This window comes from Carcharhinus amblyrhynchos, chromosome 2, assembly GCF_965287045.1.
Source record: "Carcharhinus amblyrhynchos chromosome 2, sCarAmb.v2.hapA, whole genome shotgun sequence".
Taxonomy (NCBI): Eukaryota; Metazoa; Chordata; class Chondrichthyes; order Carcharhiniformes; family Carcharhinidae; genus Carcharhinus; species Carcharhinus amblyrhynchos.
In genome coordinates, this window is record NC_137325.1 from 146,898,099 (window position 1) to 146,922,537 (window position 24,439).

General features: G+C 43.2%; 1 protein-coding gene across 1 annotated transcript in view; it reads left to right on the forward strand.

Annotated features, from left to right (window-relative positions):
• LOC145359361 (diacylglycerol O-acyltransferase 1-like) overlaps positions 1 to 24,439 on the forward strand; it is a 93,306-nt gene that overhangs the window by 60,256 nt on the left and 8,611 nt on the right. The window contains exons 6-12 of the mRNA XM_080213949.1: positions 1,007 to 1,112; positions 4,877 to 5,005; positions 5,818 to 5,889; positions 11,748 to 11,851; positions 15,057 to 15,095; positions 16,809 to 16,850; positions 17,604 to 17,648. Of these exons, the coding sequence (XP_080070075.1) occupies positions 1,007 to 1,112; positions 4,877 to 5,005; positions 5,818 to 5,889; positions 11,748 to 11,851; positions 15,057 to 15,095; positions 16,809 to 16,850; positions 17,604 to 17,648 (537 nt within the window). The remainder of the gene's footprint in view (positions 1 to 1,006; positions 1,113 to 4,876; positions 5,006 to 5,817; positions 5,890 to 11,747; positions 11,852 to 15,056; positions 15,096 to 16,808; positions 16,851 to 17,603; positions 17,649 to 24,439) is intronic.

A 24,439-nucleotide genomic window follows, 5' to 3' on the forward strand; every position in this document is an offset into this window, starting at 1 on the left:
TTTTCCAGTAGGGTGCATTTCAAATAACATCCCAGAGTTTGTCAAATGAACAACCAGCTGGGCTGGCCATTCAGAGGTCCTGTGGAATGCAGAGTATCCCATTTGGGAATCCTATTACCCTGGAACAGAGTTACCACATTTGGACAATCCAAAACTGGAATGGGGTGGGATCAGAGCTTAAACTGTGATCATTCTTGTTCTTCTCGTTCTAACTTTCCCAGAAATTAATAATCAGGAATGCTGACAATGGCAACCAGACAATGTGGTTGAAGATTGGACTGTGCTGTACACTCTGGAGAAGCTACTTGTGGCAAGTAGCAACGCTTCCCACAACCACCTTCCCTCAGCAAAGAATACACTGTGAAATGTACTGTTGTCTGTACATTCAGATGATACTTTGACCTAAACTTTGCATAGTTTGAGTTGCAGATCCTTATGGTACCCCCCCCTAGTCACAGACTGCATCACATCAGTATTATAGTGACCAGATAATCTCTCTGATTTTGGCTGAGGGCTGACTGTTGGCTAGGTTACTGGAAGAACTCCACGACAGCTCTTCAAACAGTGCCACCTAAGGGGGCAGGTAGGGCTTTGGTGGATCATCTCATCTGAAAGGCAGCCTCTCTGATAGTACAACACTGCCGCAATCCTGCACTGCAATCTCAGGAGTAGGGTTCGAGTCTGCCTGCTTCTGACTCGGACGCGATTGCCACCACAGAGATGAGGCCAACATCTAAAGACTGGCAATGCAGTCTTCACAGCGCTTCTTCTGAAAGTACAATTATATTTATAAATGTTGCCGCTTTTCTCTTATAAAGTATTTCCTGCTTGAGAACCTAACATTTGATGTCATAACATCAATAGTTTCTTGGATACCCAGGAATCGATTTAACACAAACCTGATTAATTTTACACTAGCACTGAAATGTGCTCTGCTTGAATTAATACTCGTCTTGAGGGAAGCCTGTTGCTTCTCAGTTCTTTAAATTTTCTTTTTTCTCCGCAGGCTGTTCTATCTGAGAGTCTTGGGCAGGTCTTACACACAGTTAACCTGATCACCATTCTCTCCTTCCCTGTAGCAGTGGTATTAACAGTCAACTCAATAACTCCAGGTAAGTACGGTGAAGACTGGTGGAGTTGGTTGGCAGGGAGGTGAAAGGCGGTCTAGTTTAATCTCATTTCATTTGGTATTGGACTCTCAAGATCAGCCCTGTTACTTGGAAAGTTAATTGGTTACAAACCAACCAAGGTTTTTTCAGGGGTCCTCTGGTGCAGAGTGGAAAATGTCCCAATATACATTAAGCTCATTCCAAGGCTAATAACCTACCATTCATAGTAACTGTTCTTTTATATTTGTGTGCATATTGAGTGTCGATATAGTTTTAGGACAAAGTTTTTTTAATAAAAAAAAGGAAAGGAACGGGCCTTTTGGCCCTCCAAGCCTGTGCCAATCATGATGCCCTAACCAAACTTTTATAAAACCTTCTGCCCTTACACAGTCCATATCCCTCTATTCCCTTCTTATTCATGTACCCATCCAGATGCCTCTTAAATGTTGCTAATATGCCTGCTTCCATCACCACATCTGGCAGCACATTCAAGGATCCCACCATTCTGTGTGAAAACTCTTCAGCACCTCTCCCCTAAACTTTCCCCCACTCACTTTGAACCTGTTCCCCCATATAATTTACACTTTCATCCTTGGAAAAAGCCTCTGACTATCCACCCTGTCTATGCCTCTCATTATTTTGTTGACCTCTATCAGGTCTCCCCTCAGCCTCTATCTTTCCAGTGAAAACAATCCTAGTTTATTTAACCTCCTGTCAGAGCCAACATCCTCAAGACCAGGTGAACTTTCTTTACACGCTCTCCAAAGCTTCCACATCCTTCTGATTGTGTGGTGGCCAGAACTGCATGCAATACTCCATTTTGCTTAAGAAGGGCTGCAAGGAAAAGCCTGGCAACTACAGGCAGGTGAGCCTCACATCTGTAGTGGGTATGTTGGTAAATATTTTGAGAGACAGAATTTTAGAGACGCAAGGACTGATTAGGGACAGTCAGCATGGCTTTGAGAGTGGAAAACGTTTCACAAATTTCATTGAGTTTTTTGAAGGAGTAACCAAGAAGGCAGTGCAGTTGATGCCTACATGGACTTTAGCAAGGCCTTTGACAAGATACCACATGGTAGGTTGTTGCATAAAGTTAAATCTCACAGGATTCAGGGTGACTTAGCCAAATGGATACAAAATTGGCTTGATGACAGAGGGTCGTTGAAGAGGGTTGTTTTGCAAACTGGAGGCCTGTGACCAGCGGTGTGCCTCAGGGATCAGTGCTGGGTCCACTGTTATTTGTCATTTATATTAATGATTTGGATGAGAATTTAGTAAGCATGATTAGTAAGCTTGCAGATGACATCAAGGTTGGTGGCATAGTAGACAGTGAAGAAGGTTATCTCGGATTGCAATGGGATCTTGATGAATTGGGCCAGTGGACTGATGAATGGCAGATGGAGTTTACCTTAGATAAATGGAGGTGATGTATCTTGGTAGATGGAACCAGGGCAGGACTTACTTAGTTAATGGTAGGACGTTGGGGAGAGTTACAGAACAAAGAGATCTAGGGGTATAGGTTTGTAGCTCGCTGAAAGTGGAGTCACAGGTGGACAGAGTGGTGAAGAAGGCATTTGGCGTGCTTGGTTTCATTGGTCAGAACATTGAATACAGGAGTTGGGATGTCTTGTTGAAGTTGTGCAGGACATGGGTAAGGCTATACTTGGAGTACTGTGTGCAATTCTGGTCACCTTATTATAGAAAGGATATTATTAAACTAGAAAGAATGCAGAAAAGATTTACTAGGATGCTACCCGGACTTGATGGTTTGAGTTACGAGGAGAGGCTGAATGGACTGGGACTTTTTTCCCTGGAGCATGGGAGGCTGAGGAGTGACCTTATAGAGGTCTATAAAATAATGAGGGGCATAGCTAAAGTAGATAATCAATATCTTTTCCCAAAGGTAGGGGACTCTAAAACTAGAGGGCATAGGTTTAAAGTGAGAGGGGAGAGATACAAAAGGGTCCAGAGGGGCAATTTTTTCACACAGTGGTGACTGTCTGGAACAAGCTGCCAGAGATAGTAAAGGCGGGTGCAATTTTGCCTTTTAAAAGGCAGTTACATAGTAAGTTGGGTATGGAGGGATATGGGCCAAATGCTGGCAATTGGGACTGGCTTAGGTATTTAAAAAAAGGGCAGCATGGATAAGTTGGGCCAAAGGGCCTGTTTCCATGCTGTAAACCTCTGACTCTCTGCAGCCTAACTAAAGTTTGTATAGTTGCAACATGATTTCCCAACTCTTGTACTCAATGCTGTGACCCATGAGAAGGCATAGGGCATGCTTGCCTTCAATCACCTTGGCAACCTGTGTTGCCACTTTTAGGGAGTTGTGGACCTGCATGCCCAGAGTCTTCTGTATGTTAATGTTCCTAAGGGTTTTGCCATTTACAGTATAATTTGCAGCTAAATTTGATCCTCCAAAATGCATGCACCACCTCGCATTTGTCAGAATTAAACTCCATCTGCTATTTCTGCGCGCAAGTCTCCAATCTATCTATATCCTGTCGTATCCTCTGACAATCCCCGGCACTTTCAGCAACTCCACCAATATTGCATCGTCCACAAACTTACCGTCCACATTTTTCTCCAGATCATTGATACATACTACAAACAGCAGAGGTCCCAGCACTGATCCCTGCAGAACACTGCTAGCTACAGATCTCCATTCTAAAAAACACCCTTGCAATGCTACTCTCTGTCTTCAATAACCAAGCCAGTTCTGTATCCATCTAGCCAGCCCACCCCGAATTCTATGTGACTTTAGTTTTTATACTTGGACAACTTTTTGCAAGGTTCGTTAATCATCCTTTTTCTCCCCTGTGTTTTTGAGCAGTTATACCATATCACTGTGACCTCACTGTCAGTGGGTCAAAATCCTGGATCTCCCTCCATAACAGCACTATGCATGTACCTGTACCAGATCAAGCAGCATTAACCCTTATTAGTTTTCTAATTATCTGTCCTGCTCCCACTGTCCTAATGACAGCTGTTCAGCTAACTGGTCTAAGGTTTCCCATTAGCTGTCTTCCTCCTTTCTTCAAAATGAGTGGTTTGCAATTCATTGGGACCTTTCCAAAATCTAGGGATATTTCTAAAGATTACAATCAATGTATACAGTATCTCTGCAGCTGCTTCTTTAAAGACCCACATGTGCAAGCCATTGGATCCAGGAGACTTTTCAGCTTTTGGTTTTCCTAGTACTATTTCATTCCTGATAGTTCAAATTTACCCACTCTTTCATGTTACTGGGGACAGGGGCCTGGTGGTAATGTTACTGTAACATTAATCCAGAAGCCCAGAATAATGTTTTGGAAACATGACTTTGAAGTCCCACTACAGCAGCAACAGCTGGGAGGATTTAAATTCAAATTATTAATAACCATGGAATAAAATTCTTGTTCCGTTAATGATAACCATGAACCTACCAGAATGTCATTAAAAACCCATTTGGTTCACTCGTCCTTCCGGAAAGGAAATTTGTTATCCTTACCTGGTCTAGCCTACGCATGCCTCCAAACTTACTGCAATGTGGTTGACTCTGAACTGCCCTCTGAAATGGCCTAGCCAGCCACTCAGTTCATGGGCAAATAAGAATGGGCAATGCATGCTGGCTTTGTCAAGAGTGAATTAACAAAAAACATTCTTTCCTTGGGGTCCCTGTACTATGAGATCATCATTCCTGTCTCATTGCACATTCTCACATCTGAAATGTTTCCTGGTTGGTTCCAAAATGTATTGTTCTCAGAAATCTGTCTCTTGTTCCACAGTTGGTGCCGTGATGGCGCTGATGTGCTACACCATTCAGTTTCTCAAGCTCTACTCGTACAAGGATGTAAACAAATGGAGCAGAGAATTGCGCAGAGCCAAAGTCAAAACGCTGTCTCGGTCTCTGTCAGGTGAGTAGCACTTTTCACAACTCCAAAACATCCACTTTACAACCATAAAAACAGAAACTGCTAGAAATGTTCAGTAAATCAGGCCCATCTATAGCAAGAGAAACAGAGTTAATGTTTCAGATCGATGATCAGTCATCAGAACTAATTCTTTATGAATTATTGATGGGAAATGTTGGTCCAGCAGTAGGAATGCTGACAACTGTTCTCCAAATCCCCACTCTGTCAGGCAAACCAGCAATCACTGCGTTACAATAGAGTGGCGAGACTTTCCTACCACGTTGACCATTCATGCTCAGTGTACTGATCTGTGTGTAGACATGGGTAGAATTCCTCTGTTCTCATCTGACTAGTCCCATGGGATCTTGTACATCTACCTGAAATGGTAGATATTTGCAATGCTAGACTGCTTGAACTACACTGAAAGATCAGCTTAGACCTTGGGCTGGGCTTGGACTCTCGATTTTATGACCAGGTACCTCACCCTCAAACTTGGAAGAACTCCTGTTATGCTGTGGGATGTATGTGTTTTGAGGGAAATTCTTCAGTAACAGAATCAGTTTACTGCTGTGGATGTTTGATTTGGTTTAATTTTATCACATGTATCGTGATACAGTGAAAAGTACTGTGTCTTGTGAAGGAAAGGAGAGGGTGCAGAATATAGTGTTGCAGTCACAGATAGGGTGAAGAGAAAGATCAGCTTAATATATGGTAGGTCCATTCAAAAGTCTGACGTGCTCTCAGACTTTGCTTTGAGTGTGGACGTTATTTGGATTTGAACTGTAGCTGGAATAACTTCACAATTCCTTTTGTAGCTCCTGGCTTGAAAGAGAATGGAGAAGCGGTGCAAACAGTCGTCATATATCCAGGAAACCTGACATACAAAGGTGAGGAGGTTTCCAAATTCTTAAGTTAAAAGTCCTGTTTGTTGGCATTTTGACAGCTCAGAGATGGCCCTCATCATGGGCTGTAGGTGAGACCTCCCGTACTGTGGCTGCAGTTGGGAATTTCTGCAGCCCCATTGAGCTCAGTCAGTCATTTGTCTTTAAGTTGCAGGGACATGGGGCAAGGCAGTACTTGTTGTATGTAGAGTTTGTTGGGCAGGTGAAGGGAATGCAGATAGTCTGTGTTTTTTATAATGAACCTCCTGTTAGCCACCCAAGTTTACCGCAGCCTGCTGTTGATCTTTTGAGACAAATGTTCATTTAGGAGGAAAGCTAAAGATACCAGGTGGAATTTTCCAGCTGTTCACGTCAGTGGGATTCTCTGGTCTCACTGCAATGAATGCAGATTTGGCCGAGTGCCAAATTCTCCACCCTCTTAGCGGCAGCGGGGCATGAACGGCCAGAAAATTTCAGCCACTAAGTCTGCAAGGCCATGAAGCAAGACTGAGTGAGAGAACAAACGGAATTAATTGGATAGTTCTTTTCGGAGAACTATCACGGGCAGAATGGGCCAAATGTCCTGCTCCTGTGTTGTATGATTCTATAGGTCACTCAGGATGAAATGCCCCTGTATAATTCAAGCGCTTCAACACAAATTGCAGTGTTGAACTCTGTTACCGTAAGTTTACTGTGCCTGTTTTTATCATTGCATACAAGTAATATTTCATCATGAATAGCACCCTTCCATCCCAAATCATCTGGAGCACGATTTCTGCTGTATCCTCATATTCATAATCTTTAGACTGTCTTTGAGCATTTGCTTAAACATTGGTTCCTGCTGCTCCTTTCACTGAATCTGAGGGAGGCAGAGAGAAAAGCATGCACAAATCTGAAGATTATCCACTTTCCTCTTTCCAAAATGAATTTGACTCCAGTAACTAAATTCCACTAGCTTAAGTGTACATTCAGAAAGGAATTGATTAATCACAAGGCTAATAAATTCCTCCTCGCTACTCATTTAACTTCCTGCCAGTGACTAATCTGGTGTGGGTGGGTTTGAGCTCCTTGTGCTGTCCCATATAAAGTTTGGACATTTTGGGTTCATCAGATGACAAGGGCATCTTCAGGAGAGCTCAGGGGTAAGGTAACTTCAGTCACAGACCATGCTCATCTCCATTGAGTATGGATTTGCAAAGTGACATGGCTCTGAAAAACAGTTTGATCCTTCAACACAGTAATTCCTCACTGATAACTGGTTTATATTACCTTATGTGATAGCTGTTGATGTTGAGAAACTCTTCAGAATGAGGAACATTGGAACAGGCATAGTCCATTCAGTCCCTCAAGTCTATTCTGCTATTGAGTAAGCTCTTGGCTGATCTTCCGATTAACTCCATTTATTTTCATTTTCAATTCCATGATCATAGGTTCTGTGAATCAAACCATCAATCTCAGCTTCCAGTCTTGAAGAAAAGAAGGCGAGGCAAAATTCCCGAAGGCAGAGCAGTGTAGGAACACGGAGTGTTGTGTCTCAGGAGATAGTTGAAGCAGGGACCTGGGAAAATAGATCAACGTTTTGAGGAATTTGGGTAGATTACAGGGCAGTGGGATTAGTTTCAGATTATTCAAGCAAAGAGTTGGTGTTTTAATCCAGATCACTCGGTGGTGTAGGACCAAACTAAAGCCTAAACTTTACACATTTGTAAAGTTTTATTTAGAGACACGGCCCGATTCTCCCGTTCTAAGACTAAGTGCCTACACCGACAGGAACACAGGATTGTTTCCCACTGGTGTTGGCAGCATCTGTCAGGTGGAATTCACCCACCTGAAAGGTGCAGATGAGCTCATTTTGAGCAACCTGCTGGCCAGACCTGCTGCTCAGTGGTCCACCCACCCCTCTCCCCCACAAATATGGATCAGTTGGAAACTTGGGCAGAGAGATGGCAAATGAAGTTTAATCCGGACAAATGTGGAAGGTCTAATACAGATAGGAAATATGCAGTAAATGGCAGAACTCTTAAGAGTATTGACAGGCAGAGGGACCTGGGTGTACAGGTACACAGGTCACTGAAAGTGGTAATGCAGGTGGAGAAGGTAGTCAAGAAGGCATACGGCATGCTTGCCTGCATCAGCCAGGGCATTGAGTTTAAAAATTGGCAAGTCATGTTGCAGCTTTTTAGAATCTTAGTTAGGCCGCACTTGGAATAAAGTGTTCAATTCTGGTCGCCACACTACCAGAAAGATGTGGAGGCTTTGAAGAGGGTGCAGAAAAGATTTACCAGGATGTTGCCTGGTATGGAGGGTATTAGCTATAAGGAGGAGTTGGAGAAACTTGGTTTGTTCTCACTGGAGTGACAGAGTTTGATGTGAGCAGACTCTTTAGAAGTCCCCTCTGAGAGGAGACATCCATTTCACCAGGGTTGGGGCAGTGTTCCAGCCTGCACAGATGTACTCTCCGCTCCAATATAAGCATACTGCTTTGATTTGAAGTCTCTGAGGCTTCCTAACAAGTTGAATTCTTTGAAACTTACTCCATTCCAGTGGAAACGTTTGATCACTAACAAATTCAACCTGCAGTGCCTTGAAAAAAGTTCCAATTATCAGCTTAGTGGTTTTCTGTCATCCTCCAGCCATCTGTGGTTACTTCCCTTCACTTGAATGGATCTCAAGTACCCCATTGATCCTGATCACAACAATGACAGAGTCTAAGCCTGATTGATAGCCAGTGATTCCTTCAAAATGATTGTGGTTTGCAAAGTGGAAGCTCCAACAATGCTCATGAAGCTCAATGCCACCCTAGACAAAGCAGCCCATTTGACTGGCACCCCATCCACCATCTTAAACATCCACTCCCAACATCGCCACCGATGAACAGTAGCAGCCCTGTGTACTATCTGCAAGATATACTGCAGCAACTCACCAAGGTTCCTTCGACTGCACCTTAAATTGCCATCAAGAAGGACAAGGGTAGCAGATATCTAGGAACACCCCCAACCTGGAGATTCCCCTTCAAGTCACTCACTGTCCTGACTTGGAAATATGTCACTATTTCTTCACGGTCGCTGGGTCAGAATCCTGGAACTCCTTCCCTAACAGCACTCTGGGTATACCTACACCTCAGGGACTGCAACAGTTTAAGAAGGCAGCTCACCAGCACTTTCTGAAGGGCAGTTAGAGATGCACAACAAATGTTGGTCTAGCCAGTGTCACCCACATTCCGTAAATGAATTTTAAAAATTATGTTTTAAGCTTTAATAATTTTCCTGTTAAATTAGATATTAAATTATGCTGAACTAATAAGTTATGTTCCCTTTATTTAAATCCTTTACCATTGTGAAAGGATTTTTTTAAAAAAAAGCTTTGAGTAAGTTTGGTAATCAGTTTGCGGAAATTTCAGTAAGGTCACCTCTTAGTTTCCTCAACAGGCAGAAGCCAGACCAGTTCTGGTGACGTTCCCTCAGATTACTGGCTCAGGGTATTGCCTAACATTTTCCTTATGACACATCCTTCCCCTGGCTGATGAGTACTTGAACAGAATGGAGCAAGATATATCTGGTCACGTAACTGCTGAGTTAGGGTTTCTGAGTTCGTGTAGGATGCTGGAACTAAGCCTATTCTGCCCCCTGCTGACTATAACCTGCAGATATTTGTGTCTTAATTGAAGTGTAGATTATTAAAACATCCTTTAACAGGGAAGATTGGGATAGATCTTTTGCTGAGGTCATAATGAAAATTGCATTAAGTTTAATCACCCCCCTGCTTGTTCTTGGAAGCCAAGGTAAAAAAGGAAAAAATGACATGCATTTTGATATAGACCTTTCAGGATTTCAGGAAATCTCCAGTTTGGATAGAGGATGTGAATATAGGAGTTGGCCATTTGGCCCCTCAAGCATGCCCTGCCATTCAGCTAGATTATGAAGCCTCAGTGCCTTCTTGTCACACTACAAGCTATCGATCTCTGCTTTGAACATTCTCAGATGCTGAACCCCCACAGCCCTCTCGGTAGTAAATCCCAAAGATTCACCACCCTCTAACTGGAGAAATTTCTCCTCATCCCATTCCTGAATCACATGCACCTTATTCTAACACCGTACTCCCCAGTTCTACACTACACCCCCCCCCCCAATCGGGGGAACTCCTTTCTGCATCTATCCTATTGAGCCCGTAAGAAGTTTATACACTTCAACGACATCGCCCCTCATTCTACTAAACTTTGCATACAGGGCCAATCACCTCAATCTTTCCTCATAGGACAACCCCCCAAGCCAGGAATTAGTCTGATGGATCTTTGTTACATTCTCTGTATAGCTGGTATATCCTTCTTTAGGTAAAGAGATCAAAACTCCATGCAATCCTGGTGAGGTCTCACCAAGGCTCTCTACAATTGCAGCAAAAACTTATTTACCAATGTAATCAAATCTCCTTACAATTAAATGCCAACATTCATGCCAAGCAGCATGAAAAAAGCCAAGCAGCGTCATGTTGCAACTGTACACAACTCTGGTGCGGCCGCACTTGGAGTACTGTGTGCAGTTCTGGTCCCCACACTACAGGAAGGACGTGGAGGCTTTGGAGAGGGTGCAGAGGAGGTTTACCAGGATGTTGCCTGGTATGGAGGGGAGGTCCTATGAGGAGAGACTGAGGGATTTGGGGTTGTTTTCGCTAGAAAGAAGGAGGCTAAGAGGGGATCTTATTGAAACATATAAGATGATTAGAGGTTTAAATAGGGTGGATAGTGATAGCCTTTTTCCTCGGATGGAGAAAGCTAGCACGAGGGGGCATGGCTTTAAATTAAGGGGGGGTAGTTATAGGACGGATGTCAGGGGTAGGTTCTTTACCCAGAGGGTGGTGAGGGATTGGAATGCCCTGCCTGCTGCGGTTGTAAATGCGCCTAGTTTGGGGGCGTTTAAGAGATCTGTGGATAGGTTTATGGACGAAAAGGGATTGGTTTAGATTAGTGGGTCAGTGTTTTTTTTTAAAAAAAAAACTGGTCGGCGCAACATCGTGGGCCGAAGGGCCTGTTCTGCGCTGTTATGTTCTATGTTCTATTTGCCTTCCAAATTGCTTACGGTACCAGCATGTTGGCTTTCACTGACTTATGAATAAGGACAGCCAGGTCCCTTTGGTCATGAATATTTTCCAATCTCTCCCCATTTAAATACTCCACATTTCTGTGTTTTCTATTAAGTTGATAATTTCACATTTTTCCACATTATATTCCACCTGCCATGTTCTTGCCTACTTACTGAGCCTCTCTAAATCTCCTTGAAGCTTCTTTGCACCCTCCTCTGAGCTCACATTTCCATCAAGTCATGTGTAATCAGCAAACTTGGAAATGTTGCATTTGGTCCCCACATCCATATCATTGATATATATTAAAGAGAAACTTCTATACAGTGAGTTATAATCTGGAATGCAGAGGTTGAAAACGATGGAAGCAGATCAGTAATAAATCTTAAAAGGAAATATACATCAAATTGCAGGGCTATGAGAAAAGAGCATGGGTGTGAGATGAACTGGATAGCCTGTTCAAAGAGCTAGCATCAGCATGATGGGTCAAATGGCCTTCTATGCTGTCAGATTATATGATTTATTGCCCAATCCGGATTACCCTTGAGAAGATGTTGGTAAGGCTTCCATTTGACTGTATAGTGAAGGTACTCCCACTAGTGGTTTATTATGATGGATTACACTACTTTGAAGAACATTAGGAGTCAATCATGTTGGTGTGGGACTGGAATCACTTACAGGTCCAAACTAGCGATCGAGGTCAGCAAGTTTCCTTTCCTACCATTCTTTGTTTCTTTTACTTCCGTTGCCTTCCCCTTATTTTATGTATTTTGTTTCCATTTGTTTTCTAGACATGTATTACTTCCTATTTGCTCCCACCCTCTGCTATGAGCTAAATTTCCCCCGGTCGTCCCGAATCCGCAAGCGGTTCCTGCTGAGGAGAATGTTTGAAATGGTGAGCAATTTTAGACACAATTCCATCCCAGAATCTCTCAAAAGCAGATCTTCCTGACCTCCAGAATTTTTCCAAAGTTGGGGAGGGACAAGGATGTATTTTTTTTTTTGCAAGCATCTCCCTCAAAGTAAAATGGAAACTCTTTGTGTGGCTGAAGTGGGATTAAATGGACAAGGAGATCAATATACATTGTAAATAGCAGTGAATCAACATAAGAACATAAGAAATAGGAGCAGGAGTAGGCCATCTAGCCCCTCGAGCCTGCCCCGCCATTCAATAAGATCATGGCTGATCTGTTGTGGCTCAGTTCCACATTCCCGCCCTCTCCCCATAACCCTTAATCCCCTTGCCTATCAAAAACCTATCAACTCGCGTCTTAAATATATTCAGCGAGGCAGCCTCTACCACTTCAACGGGCAGAGAATTCCAGAGATTCACCACCCTTTGAGTGAAGAAGTTCCTCCTCAACTCCGTTCTAAACCACCCCCCCTTTATCTTGAGGCTGTGCCTCCTAGTCCTACTGTCCTTTCTGAGCGGGAAGAGTCTCTCCACCTCTATCCTATCCATCCCATTCATCATCTTATATGTCTGAATGAGATCTCCCCTCATTCTTCTAAACTCTAACGAGTACAAGCCTAGTTTATTCAGCCTCTCCTCATAGCTCAACCCCCTCAACTCCGGTATCAGCCTAGTAAACCTCCTCTGCACTCCCTCCAAGGCCAAAATATCCTTGCGTAAGTACGGCGACCAAAACTGCACACAGTACTCCAGCTGCGGCCTCACCAATGCCCTATACAGCTGCAGCAAGACCTCCCTACTTTATATTCAATCCCCCTCGCTATGAAGGCCAGCACCCCATTAGCCTTCCTGACCACCTGCTGCACCTGCAGGCTGGGTTTTTGCGACTCATGCACAAGGACCCCGAGGTCCCTCTGCACCGTCGCCTGCTGCAGGTTTTGGCCACATAAGTAATAGTCCTTCCTACCATTATTCCTACCAAAGTGGACCACCTCGCACTTGCCAACATTAAATTCCATTTGCCAGTTCCTGGCCCATTCGCCCAGCCTATCTAGATCCTTCTGCAGACTCTCCACACCCTCTGCACAATTTGCTGTTCCTCCAATCTTGGTGTCATCAGCAAATTTCGACACCATACACTCGGTTCCCTCCTCCAGATCATCTATATAAATGGTAAATAGCTGAGGCCCCAGCACCGACCCCTGGGGCACTCCACTAGTCACCAACCGCCAATCTGAATAGCACCCATTAACCCCCACTCTCTGCCTCCTATTTGACAACCAATCCTCTATCCACGCTAACACCCTACCCCCAACTCCATGCCCCATGTTCTCCCCATTCCTCCAATAGATAGCAGTTCCCACTATGGTGCATCAATAACCCTGCAGTAGGGCATTCTTCATGTGTGAATCAAAATGGTACCAATTCATAGAATCCCTGCAGTACAGAAGGAAGCCATTTGGCCTAAAAAACAAAAAGAAAAGAACAAAAACAGCCCGGGAAACAGGCCCTTCGGCCCAACGAGCCTGCGCTGCCATTTTAACATTACCAGACCCCCCTATCGAGTCTGCACTGACAATCCCACCCAGGGACAATCCCAGTAACCCCATATATTTACCCTGCTAATTCCTCAAATCGATGCACCCCAGGACACTAAGGGGCAATTTAGCACGGCCAATCAACCTAATCCGCACATCTTTGGATTGTGGGAGGAAAACAGAGCACCCGGAGGAAACCCACGCAGACGAGGGGAGAATGTGCAAACTCCACACGGACAGTGACCCAAGCTGGGAATCGAACCCAGGTCCCTGGAGCTGAGAGGCAGCAGTGCTAACCACTCTGCTGCCCTGTTAACTTGAGGGTTGAGGTGGAGGAAACTATAGATGGACCTCACTTAATGTCTGTGTGTGCATATTTCTCCAGCCAATTATCAACTCTGACTTTATTCACCATTCTGAGCCTATTTTGGAACGAGTGGTGCCAGAAGATTGGAATGTCTCCAAGCTTGCATTGTTACATGCCTAATACTCGTACTCGGGGCTGGAACAGCTTATTCGAAACAGGTGACCTTCCTGCATTGCAGCACAGTTGCACCTTTTCCCCATTATGCAGTGTTTTTGCAGCAGATGGATATGCCTTTATAAATTCCTGATGGTGGGATGATATGTTCATTCTCCACTAACAAGTGTCCTGTTCAGATCTGCTGTCACCACAAAAACTAAGCACTTGTACAGCAGACCATTTCATATTTAAAGTATTGATATCTGTTTTGGGGACTGCAGCTCGAAGGATCTGTTGACCAGGAATGGAGAGTATCATGTAGATTCACCCGTTAACAGAGCTTGAAGAATTAAATAACATTGTCATTTATTAAGATAAGGAATGACATGTTTCTATAGCACTTTCATTAACTATTGAACATCTCAAAGTGCTTAACAGCCAGTGAAGTACTTTTGGAGTGTGATTACCATTGTGATGTAGGAAACACAGCAGCTAGTTTGCACACAGCAAGATCCCATAAACAATGTGATAATGAGCAGGTAATCTGTTTATGATATTGATTGAGGGATAAATATTGGCCAGGATACGAGGGATAATGTCCCACTCTTCTTTCAAATAGTGCCATGGGATCTTTTATACCCACTGAACCTTTGGTTTAAAATCCCATCCAAAAGATGGCATCGCCGACAGTGCAGCACTCCCTCATCACTGCGCTATGGTGTCAGCTCCCTGGATTTTTGTACTCAAGCCCTGGAGTGGGACTTGATGAAAAATGCTAGCAACTGAGCCATAACCACTGGGTTTAGATGGATGAGGGGTGATCTGTTCAAGGCATTTAAATTGATCAAAGGATTCAAGAGATGGTTAGAGAGGGAAAAACCTTAATTTGTTGGGGATTCCAGTATAAATGAGCACAGATTTAGAACTAGAGGGAGATGATTTTGAAGTGATATCAGGAAGCACCTCTCCCCACAGAATCATAGAGATCTGGAACAGCAAAATGCTCTGGATGATTGGGTCATTGAAATGTTAGAGACTCGTGTTGATCTCAGGGTAAGAAGCCATGATATAACAGAATGGTGGAACAGGCTCGAGGGCTGAATGCTTTACTCCTATTTTGATATAATAGGAACTTGCCACTCCTCTCACATATTGGTTTGATGTTTATCCTTTTTTTGCTTTCTAGCTTTTCCTCATCCAATTGCAAGTGGGGTTAATTCAGCAGGTGAGTAAATTCTGAGTTTGGGGTGATACACTGTGATTATCACAGCCTCAGCTGAGGCCAACATTGGACAATGTAGACCCCAGAGTGAAACCTGGGTGAGAGATTCAAACTTTGTTAAAAACCATGGAGGAAAGTTACAGGGCAAATTTACAGGAGTCTGCTGAAGAACAGTTAAGACACAGAATAAGAGGAAAAATTAACTATATTATACCAGACAAGCCATTAGAAGGATCTCAATATAAGTAAGAACTTGCTTCAAATTCGGTCTACCCCTTTCCCCAAAAACATCTTTACCACAACCTTGATAGAGGCCACTCGCTTTCACTGATACTGTTGCGAAAGGTATTCTTTCATTGACTTGAGCATTCACTCAATGTTTTTCACCCAACTCTTTTCTCTCCAAGACAACCAAGGGTAAACACTTAGTCTTCCAGTAGCATCTCTGCTAAACTGATCATTTCACTGAGTTCTGTAACTGACTTTTAGGTTAACTACTTTAAGAAAGAAATATCCTGTCCTTTCCTCAAAACCTCTTCCTGCTTTTCCGTCTCAATGCTCTCCTTTATACATATCAGTGCTATCTTGCTTCAACCACTGCATGATGGAATTTTTAGTGCACAGCAACTCCTGTCTGCGACAAGTGATTCTTTAAATGACTGGGACCTCCCAGCACTTTTCTTCCTTTTCGATTTGTTTTTAAGCTCTTTTATTTGCAGTCTTGAGAAGTCTCCAAAGGCTTAGAGCCCAGCTCCTGATGTAACATTCTAGGTTATACCATGGACATGGAAGCCTTCAACTTTTATAGCACCTCCGTGGATCCCAAAGTGTTTCACTGTCAATTAATTACTTTAAAGGTGCAGTCACTGTCACAATGTAGGGTATGTGGCATCCAGTTTGCACACAGCAAGCTCCCACATTCCACCTCATTTGTTTTGAGATTTTGGATGAGACCTAAATGTTACCCAGGGTACCAGAGGGAATTTCCTGCCCTGTCTTGAATAGCGTGGCTATATCTAGGCGAGAGGACTTGATTTAGTATTGTATCAAAAAGATGACACCTTCAATGGTGCAGAACCCCTCAGTCCTGCACTGGATAATTTGCCTAGATTGTGTGCTTGTGTTGTGATACAGGTCAGATCCATGTGCGCAGTAACAATGAGGGTAGATGTATTCTCTCTCCCCAACCCCAACTATTCATGTTGATTGATTCTTTGCCTTTTCTCCCCAAAGAGCCTGCCTGACGCCCAACCTGTGCCTCTGTGGTCCTGGACATATTAGCTCATCCATCATTACTTTGCAGTCCTGATGAATGAATAACATATACCAGATCAGTGGAAAAGGATAGGAATACAATCCACTGATGTATAATGTCCTACACTGAGATAAGCAATCTCTTCATTTGGAGGGTAGTAAACCTTTGGATTTCTAACCCCAGAGAGCTGCAGAAACTCAGTCATTGAGTATGTCCAAGATGGGGATAGACTTGTTCACTAGAAATCTGGGTAATAATGACATTAAGAGATAGCATGGAACAATGGCATTGAGATGGAAGATCAGTCATGATCTAGTTCAATGGGTGAAGCAAGTTCAAGGGGCTGAATGGCCTTATCCAGTTCCAATGTGCTGGGTGCTGAGTTCTGTAACTTTGTATTAAATGTCTTGTACAGATATATTTGTAAGTTGAGAGACTCAGTTTCTCTTTTCTTTCATTAGTGGATGGTGCCAGCTATACAGAATTCCATGAAGCCATTCAAAGTAAGTAATTGGTTATATCATTAAACACATTTTATTTCTGTATTTAACCATCACCATTGATCGATCCATAAATCTTCTAAACTGTTTGTTGGGTGTGCACATGGAAGAAATTAAACAAATGTCAGCATTGAGGAATTAAATCAAATGAATCTATTTTTGCAGCATTATTGATATTCACACTTGTCTTGGGTTCTCAATTCTGATTCTCCTCCTCCATCTTCCTTTCGGATGCCTTTCATTTAAGAGTAAAGCTCCTGCAACACTGTCCCCCTCCACGGCCCCCCACCTCGCCCCACACACACACACACACACACACACACACACACACACATCAATCTCCTCCCAGGATAGGTACAGCACGAGGTTAGATACAGAGTAAAGCTCCCTCTACACTGTCCCCCATCAAACACTCCCAGGACAGGTACAGCACGGGGTTAGGTACAGAGCAAAGCTTCCTCTACGTTGCCTCAAGTATTTGTGCTTTTTATTCCTCACACACTTGAGGATTCAAACGTTGCACATTGTGAGGGCCTCTTGATCTTGAGTCTGAAGCCTCGGATTTAGCTCTTCTCAAAATTAGATTAAATTTTAGTTAAGCTTGATGATCTTTCTCCCCCTCAGTTTTTACAGCAGTTTCTCCATGCAGACATCTGTTTAGCATGTTTGGTATGCTTGCACAGTGATCACTGTTGAAGACTTGATGTTTAATGTTTGTATGTGTTGATAATAATCGTTGGTAATTTTTAATTCCAGGATATGGACTATTCCAGGATGATAGAGCGCCTACTCAAGCTAGCAGTAAGTTATTTTCATTTGGAAGATAAGTTCTGAGTTATCTCTGTTCAATGCATTCTACATCAGTAATGTTGCAAATTATTTATTCTCATCATGCATGTGGACAAGTTCCTAATCCCAATGGTGTTCTGTTGTCTCCATAAGACCTTTCCTGCACCTTCCCCTGATTCCTGCATCCTACATTGTCCAAAATGTGGACAATGGGCTAGATCTGGCCTGCAATCTCTTTTGAGCCTCTGCTATTTTACAGTTTTGGTGATTTTAAGTTTTATGTTTATTTTGTTAGTGTAAAAATTTGGGGGAAAATAATGGGAGGTTCTCCTGGCTAATATTTATCCATCAGCCAACACTGTTCAAACCACTGTTATTCCTCAAAAAATACAATCCAGTTTGTCAGAAAAAACTTTCCCTTAAATAAAAACAAAATGCTGGAAAAACCCAACAGATCTGGTAGTATCTGTGGAAGAAGAAACAGAGCTAAGGTTTCAAGTCCGTTTGACCCTTCTGGCTGCTGAGTTTCCTGTATTACAACAGAAATCACATGGTATTGCATTGGGTATAAAGTGCTTTGGGGACATCCTGGTATTGTGGAAGGCACAGTGTCAATCCAAGTCTTTTTCTTCTTTATATGACATTACTTGTGGTACACATTTATCATCAGCAGCAACGCTCAGGGTATTATGATGAAAATCTTTGCGATTTATCACTTGCTCCAATGATTCATGACATTATACAGAAGGTAAGCAGATAAGCAGCTCAGATAGATCTTGTTGCGATCCCTGATCAGCCTCCCAAATCTTGTTACAGTCTCCAGGGTAGTGGAGGTTAGAGGGATTAATGGGTATGATATGGGGGTGGGGCCTGGATGGGATTGTGTTCGGTGTAGACTCGATGGGCCGAAGGGCCTCTTTCTGCACTGTAGAGTTCTATGGCTCTCGAGACAAAACCTCCAACTTTGTTACCATCTGCTTGAGGACCAATAGAAGCCACAAGATTCCAGTTTGAAACAAACAGAAGACATGTTATGATGCATGAGTTAACAAAGCAAACAATTACTGTAAATCTTATACTCTAACATACGAAATGTGAATTAACAGGCTGTGATCAAACGCACCACACACTGTACGTTAAATGGCAGATGTAACCAAGACAGTACCCTGAATTTCTCAGCACTCATCCAGACGCCAGTCATCACTGAGTTACAAAGACTCTTTAAAATTCTGTCTGCCTCATAAGGAATTTCAGTTCCTGTCTTCCGAAGAGCTAAGCTGATCCCTCAACTCCACCTGAGTTCTAAGGGTACAACCCTCACTCACTAAGGTTCACTATTCCAAATCTCTCTCAATCTGCTCTCAGTTCCAGCAGCTTTGGTCTCTTTTGCAGTTGAGTTGACCCCTTACTGAGATTGCATCCCCCTATTTCAGCCTGGTATTTAACTCCAGCATTTAACCACATGCACGGTCCCAGGTCCCAGCTCCTCAGCCACACTACTGCTGACAGTGGATTCACAGAATTAGATTGGAAGATAGCAAATAATAACTCCATTATTCAAAACAACTAGTCAGAAAGCAGGAAACTACAGGTCAGTTAGCCTAACATCTGTCGTAAGGAAATTGTTAGAAACTATTATCGAAGAGGTTATAACAGATCACTGAAGGTAATCAGGCAGAGTCAGAAACAGAAAATGCTGGAAAACCTCAGCAGGTCTGACAGCATCTGTGGGGCTAAAGGTAGACAAGTCTCCTGGTTCTGATGGAATGCGTCCCAGGGAACTAAAAGAGGTGGCGGGAGAAATAGCAAATGCACTAGTGGTAATTTACCAAAATTCACTGGACTCTGGGGTGGTTCCCACAGATTGGAAAACAGCAAATGTGACACCACTGTTTAAAAAAGGAGGTAGACAAAAGGCAAGTAACTGTAGGGAAAATGCTTGAATCTATCATAAAGGAAGAAATAGCAAGACATCTGGATATAAATTGTCCCATTGGTAAGACACAGCATGGGTTCATGAAGGGCAGGTCATGTTTTACTAATTTGATGGAATTTGAGAACATTACGTGTGCAGTGGGCAATGAGGAACCTGTGGATGTGGTGTATCTGGATTTCTAGAAGGCATTTGACAAGGTGCAGCAAAGACTGCTACATAAAATAAAGGTGCACAGTATTACAAGTAATGTATTAGCATGGATAGAGGATTGGTTAACCAACAGAAAGCGAAGAGTCAGGGTAAATGGGTGTTTTTCTGGTTGGCGATCAGTGACTAGTCGTGTGCCTCAGATCAGTGTTGAGACCGCAATTGTTTACGATTTACATAGATGATTTGGAGTTGGGGTCCAAGTGTAGAGTGTCAAAATTCGCAGATGCCACTAAGATGTGGAAGTGCACACTGTGTGCAGAGGACACTGAAAGTCTGCACAGGAATATAGCTAATGTAAGTGAGTGGGCAAGGGTCTGGCAGATGGAGTACAATGTTGGTAAATGTGAGTTCATCCATTTTGGTAGGAATAACAGCAAAATGGACTATTATTTAAATGGTTAAAAAATTGCAGCATGCTGCTGTGCAGAGGGACCTGGGTGTCCTTGTGCAGGAATCTCAAGGAGTTGGTTTGCAGGTGTAGCAGGTAATTAAGAAGGCAAATGGAATTTTGTCCTTCATTGCTAGAGGGATGGAGTTTAAAAGCAGCGAGGTTATGTTACAGCTGTATAAGGTGCTGGTGAGGCCACACCTGGAGTACTGTATACAGTTTTGGTCTCCTTCCTTGAGAAAGGATATACTGGCACTGGAGGGGGTGCAGAGGAGATTCACTAGGTTGATTCCAGAGTTGAGAGGATTGGCTTATGAGGAGACTGAGCAGACTGTTGCTATACTCTTAGGAATTCAGAAGAATGAGGGGAAATCTTATAGGAACATATAAGATTATGAAGGGAATAGATAAGATAAAAGCAGGGAAGTTGTTTCAATGGCGGATGAAACTAGAACTAGAGGGCATAGCCTCAAAATAAGGGGAATAGATTTAGGACTAAGTTGAGGAGGAACTTCTTCACACAAAGTGCTGTGAATCTGTGGAATTCCCTGCCCAGTGAAGTAGTTGAGGTTCCCTCATTGAATGTTTTTAAGGCAAGGATAGATAAATTTTTGAACAGTAAAGGAATTAAGGGTTATGGTGAGCGGGCGGGTAAGTGGAGCTGAGTCCACAAAAACATCAGCCATGATCTTATTGAATGGCGGGGCAGGCTTGAGGGGCCAGATGGCCTACTCCTGCTCCTAGTTCTTATGTTCTTATTAAGAGAATAGTGCTAATGTTTCAAATCTAGAGGACCCTTCGTCAGAGCATCTGCAGTATTTTGCTTTAATCAGGCAGAGTTAACATGGTTTGTAGAAGGGAAATCATGTTCAGTCAACTTATTGGAGTTCTGAGGAAATAACGTGTGGTTTGATTTGATTTATTATTGACATATAGCGAAAAGTATTGTTTCTTGCACGCTATACAGACAAAACATACCATTCAATGAGAAGGAGATGAGAGGGTGCAGAATGTAGTGTTAGTCATAGCTAGGGTGTAGAGAAAGAACAACTTAATGCAAGGTCAGTCCATTCAAAAGCCTGACAGCAGCAGGGAAGAAGCTGTTCTTGAGTCAGTTGGTACGTGACCTCAGACTTCTGTATCTTTTTCCCGAAGGAAGAATGTCTGGGGTGCGTGTGATCTTTACATATGCTGGCAGCTTTGCTGAGGCAGCGGGAAGTGTAGACAGAGTCAGTGGATGAGAGGCTGGTTTGCATGATGGATTGAGCCACATTCAGGACCTTTTGTAGTTCCTTGCAGACTTGAGCAGAGCAGGAGCCCATACCAAGCTATGATACAACCAGAAAAAATGCTTTTTATGGTGCATCTATAAAAGTTGGTGAGAGTCATAGCTGACATGCCAAATTTCCTTAGTTTTCTGAGAAAGTTGAGGCATTGGTGGGCTTTCTTAACTATAGTGTTGGCATGGGGGAACCAGGACAGATTGCTGATCTGTACGCTTAAAAACGTTAAGCTCTTGACCATTTCTACTTCATCCCCGTTGATGTAGACAGGGGCATGTTCTCCTTTATGCTTCCTGAAGTCGATGACAATCTCCTTTGTTTTGTTGACATTGAGGGAGAGATTATTGTTCCTGCACAGTTCATCAGACTCTGTCTCATTCCTGTACTCTGTCTCACCATTGTTTGAGATCCGACCCACTATGGTGGTGTTGTCAGCAAACTTAAGTCGAGTTGGAGAGGAATTTGGCCACACAGTCATAAGTGTATAAGGAGTATAATAGAGAGCTGAGAACACAGCCTAGTGGTTCACCGGTGTTGAGGATGATTGTGGAGAAGGTACTGTTGCCTATCCTTACTGATTGTGGTCTGTGAGTTAGGAAGTTCAGAATCCAGGGAGGTGCCAAGGCCCAGGCCATGGAGTTTGGAGATGAGTTTTGTGGGGATAATAATGTTGAAGGCTGAGCTGTAGAGGAGAACAGGTGGATGTACTGTACCTAGATCTCCAGAAGGCATTTGATAAAGTGCTACATCAAGCATTATTGTGGAAAATAAAAGTTCATGGTGGAGGGGTAACATTAGCATCCATAGAAGATGGCTAGCTAACAGGGTGAGAAGTCTCTCAACACCAGGTTAAAATCCAACAGGTTTATTTGCCAACAAATGCCACAAACTTTCTTGTGGGAACAAAGGAGACATCTCTGGGGTTAGATGGGATCTATCTGAGGTTACTGCAGGAAGTAAAAGGAGAAATAGCTGAGGCCTTAACAGATATCTTCACGTCCTCTTTGACTACAGGTGAGGTTCCAGAGGACTGGAGAATATCCAATGTTATTCCCTTGTTTAAGAAAGGAAGCAGGGATAATCCAGGAAATTTTAGGCCACTGAGCCTGATATCAGAGGCGAGGAAGCTTTTGGAGAAGATACTAAGAGACAGGAAATATGCATGTTTGGAAGAAAATGAATTAGTTAGTGACAGGTAGCATTGTTTTATACGGGGAAGATCTTGTCTCACCAACTTGATTGAGTTTTTTGAAGAGGTGACAAAGTTAATTGATGAGAAAGGGCCTGTGGATGTAGTTTATATGGACTTTAGTAAGGCATCTGACAAAGTCCCACATGGCAGACTGGCACAAAAACTAAAATCACATGGGATTCGGGGGTGGGCTGGCTAGGTGGATACAGAACTGGCTTGGTGATAGAAGACAGTAGTCATGGAAGGGTGCCAGAATGGAGGTCTGTAGCTTGCATTGTTCCTTAGGGATCTGTGCTGGGACCTCTGTTGTTTGTAGTAATATATAAATGATCTGGAGGGAAATGTGGGAGGGTCTGATCAGTAAGTTTGTGGATGACACAAAGATTAGTGGAGTAGCTGATAGATTGGAGACTTGGGCACAGGTTAAAGTTTATTTATTAGTCACAAGTAGGCTTACATTTACACTGCAATGAAGTTACTGTGGAATTCCCCTCATGGCAGATGGAGTTTAATCCGGACAAATGCAAAGTGATGCATTTTGGAGGATCAAATTTGGGTGTTAATTATGCTGTAAATGGCAAAATCCTTGGGAACATTAACATTACAGACAGATCAGTGTGTGCAGGTCCACAGTTCCCTAAAAGTGACAACACAGGTGGCCAAGGTGGTTAAGAAGGCATGTGGCATGCTTCCCTTTATTGGCCAAGGCAAGAGTCGGGAAATCATGCTACAGTTATATAAAACCTTGGTTAGGCCACATTTGGAGTATTGTGTGATTCTGGTTATCACACTACCAGAAAGACATGGAAGCTCTGGAGAGAGTGCAAAGAAGGCTCACAAGGATGTTACCTGGTCTCAAGGGTATTGGCTATGAGGAGAGATTGAATAAACAGTTTTCACTGGAAAGATAGAGGCTGAGGGGAGACCTGATAGACGTCTACAAATTGAGGGGCAGAGAGGGTGGATAGAGAGAGGGGGAAAGTTTAAGGGATATGTGCAGCGGAAGTTTTTCACTCAGAGAGTGGTGGGTGCCTGGAACACGCTGCCAGAGAAGGTGGTTGAAGCAGGCACATTGGCAATGCTTAAGAAGCATCCGGATGGACACACAAAAAGGGGGGAATAGCAGGATATTGTCCGAATAAGGATAGAAGCATTTTTTTAGTTTAGTTAGGACATCATGATCAGCACGGGCTTGGAGGGCTGAAGAGCCTGTTCCTGTGCTGTACTTTTCTTTCTTTGTAAGTTGTTCAGAGAATATAAGGAGGCTACAAAAAGATCTGGATCAGTTAAAATTTAAAGATTGGTTAAGTGAGTGGGCAAAGATTGTAAAATAGTCGAGTTTGACAGAAGAGTAGAAGAGAAGCACGTTATCTAAATGGTGAGAGATTGTAGAGCTCTGAGATGCAGTGTGATCTGGGTGTTAAATGGAATGTTATTATTTATGGTGCATTGATTACAAAGGTAAGGAAGTTGGTAGTGAATTCCACAGGCTGACCATTCTCTGGGTGAAACAATTTCTCCCCATTTCTGTCCTAAACATTCTCAGACTGTGACCCCTGGTTCTGGGCTCCCCCACCATCGGGAACATTCTCCCTGCATCTACCCTGTCTCGCCCTGTTAGAATTTTACAAGTCTCTATCTGACTCCCCCATGTTCTTCTAAACTCTTAACGACTACAATCCTAACTGGCTCAATCTCTTCTTGTACATTAGTCCCACCATCCCAGGAGTCAGCCTGGTAAATCCTCGCTGCATTCCCTCTACAGTAAGGACATCCTTCCCCAGATAAGCTGGA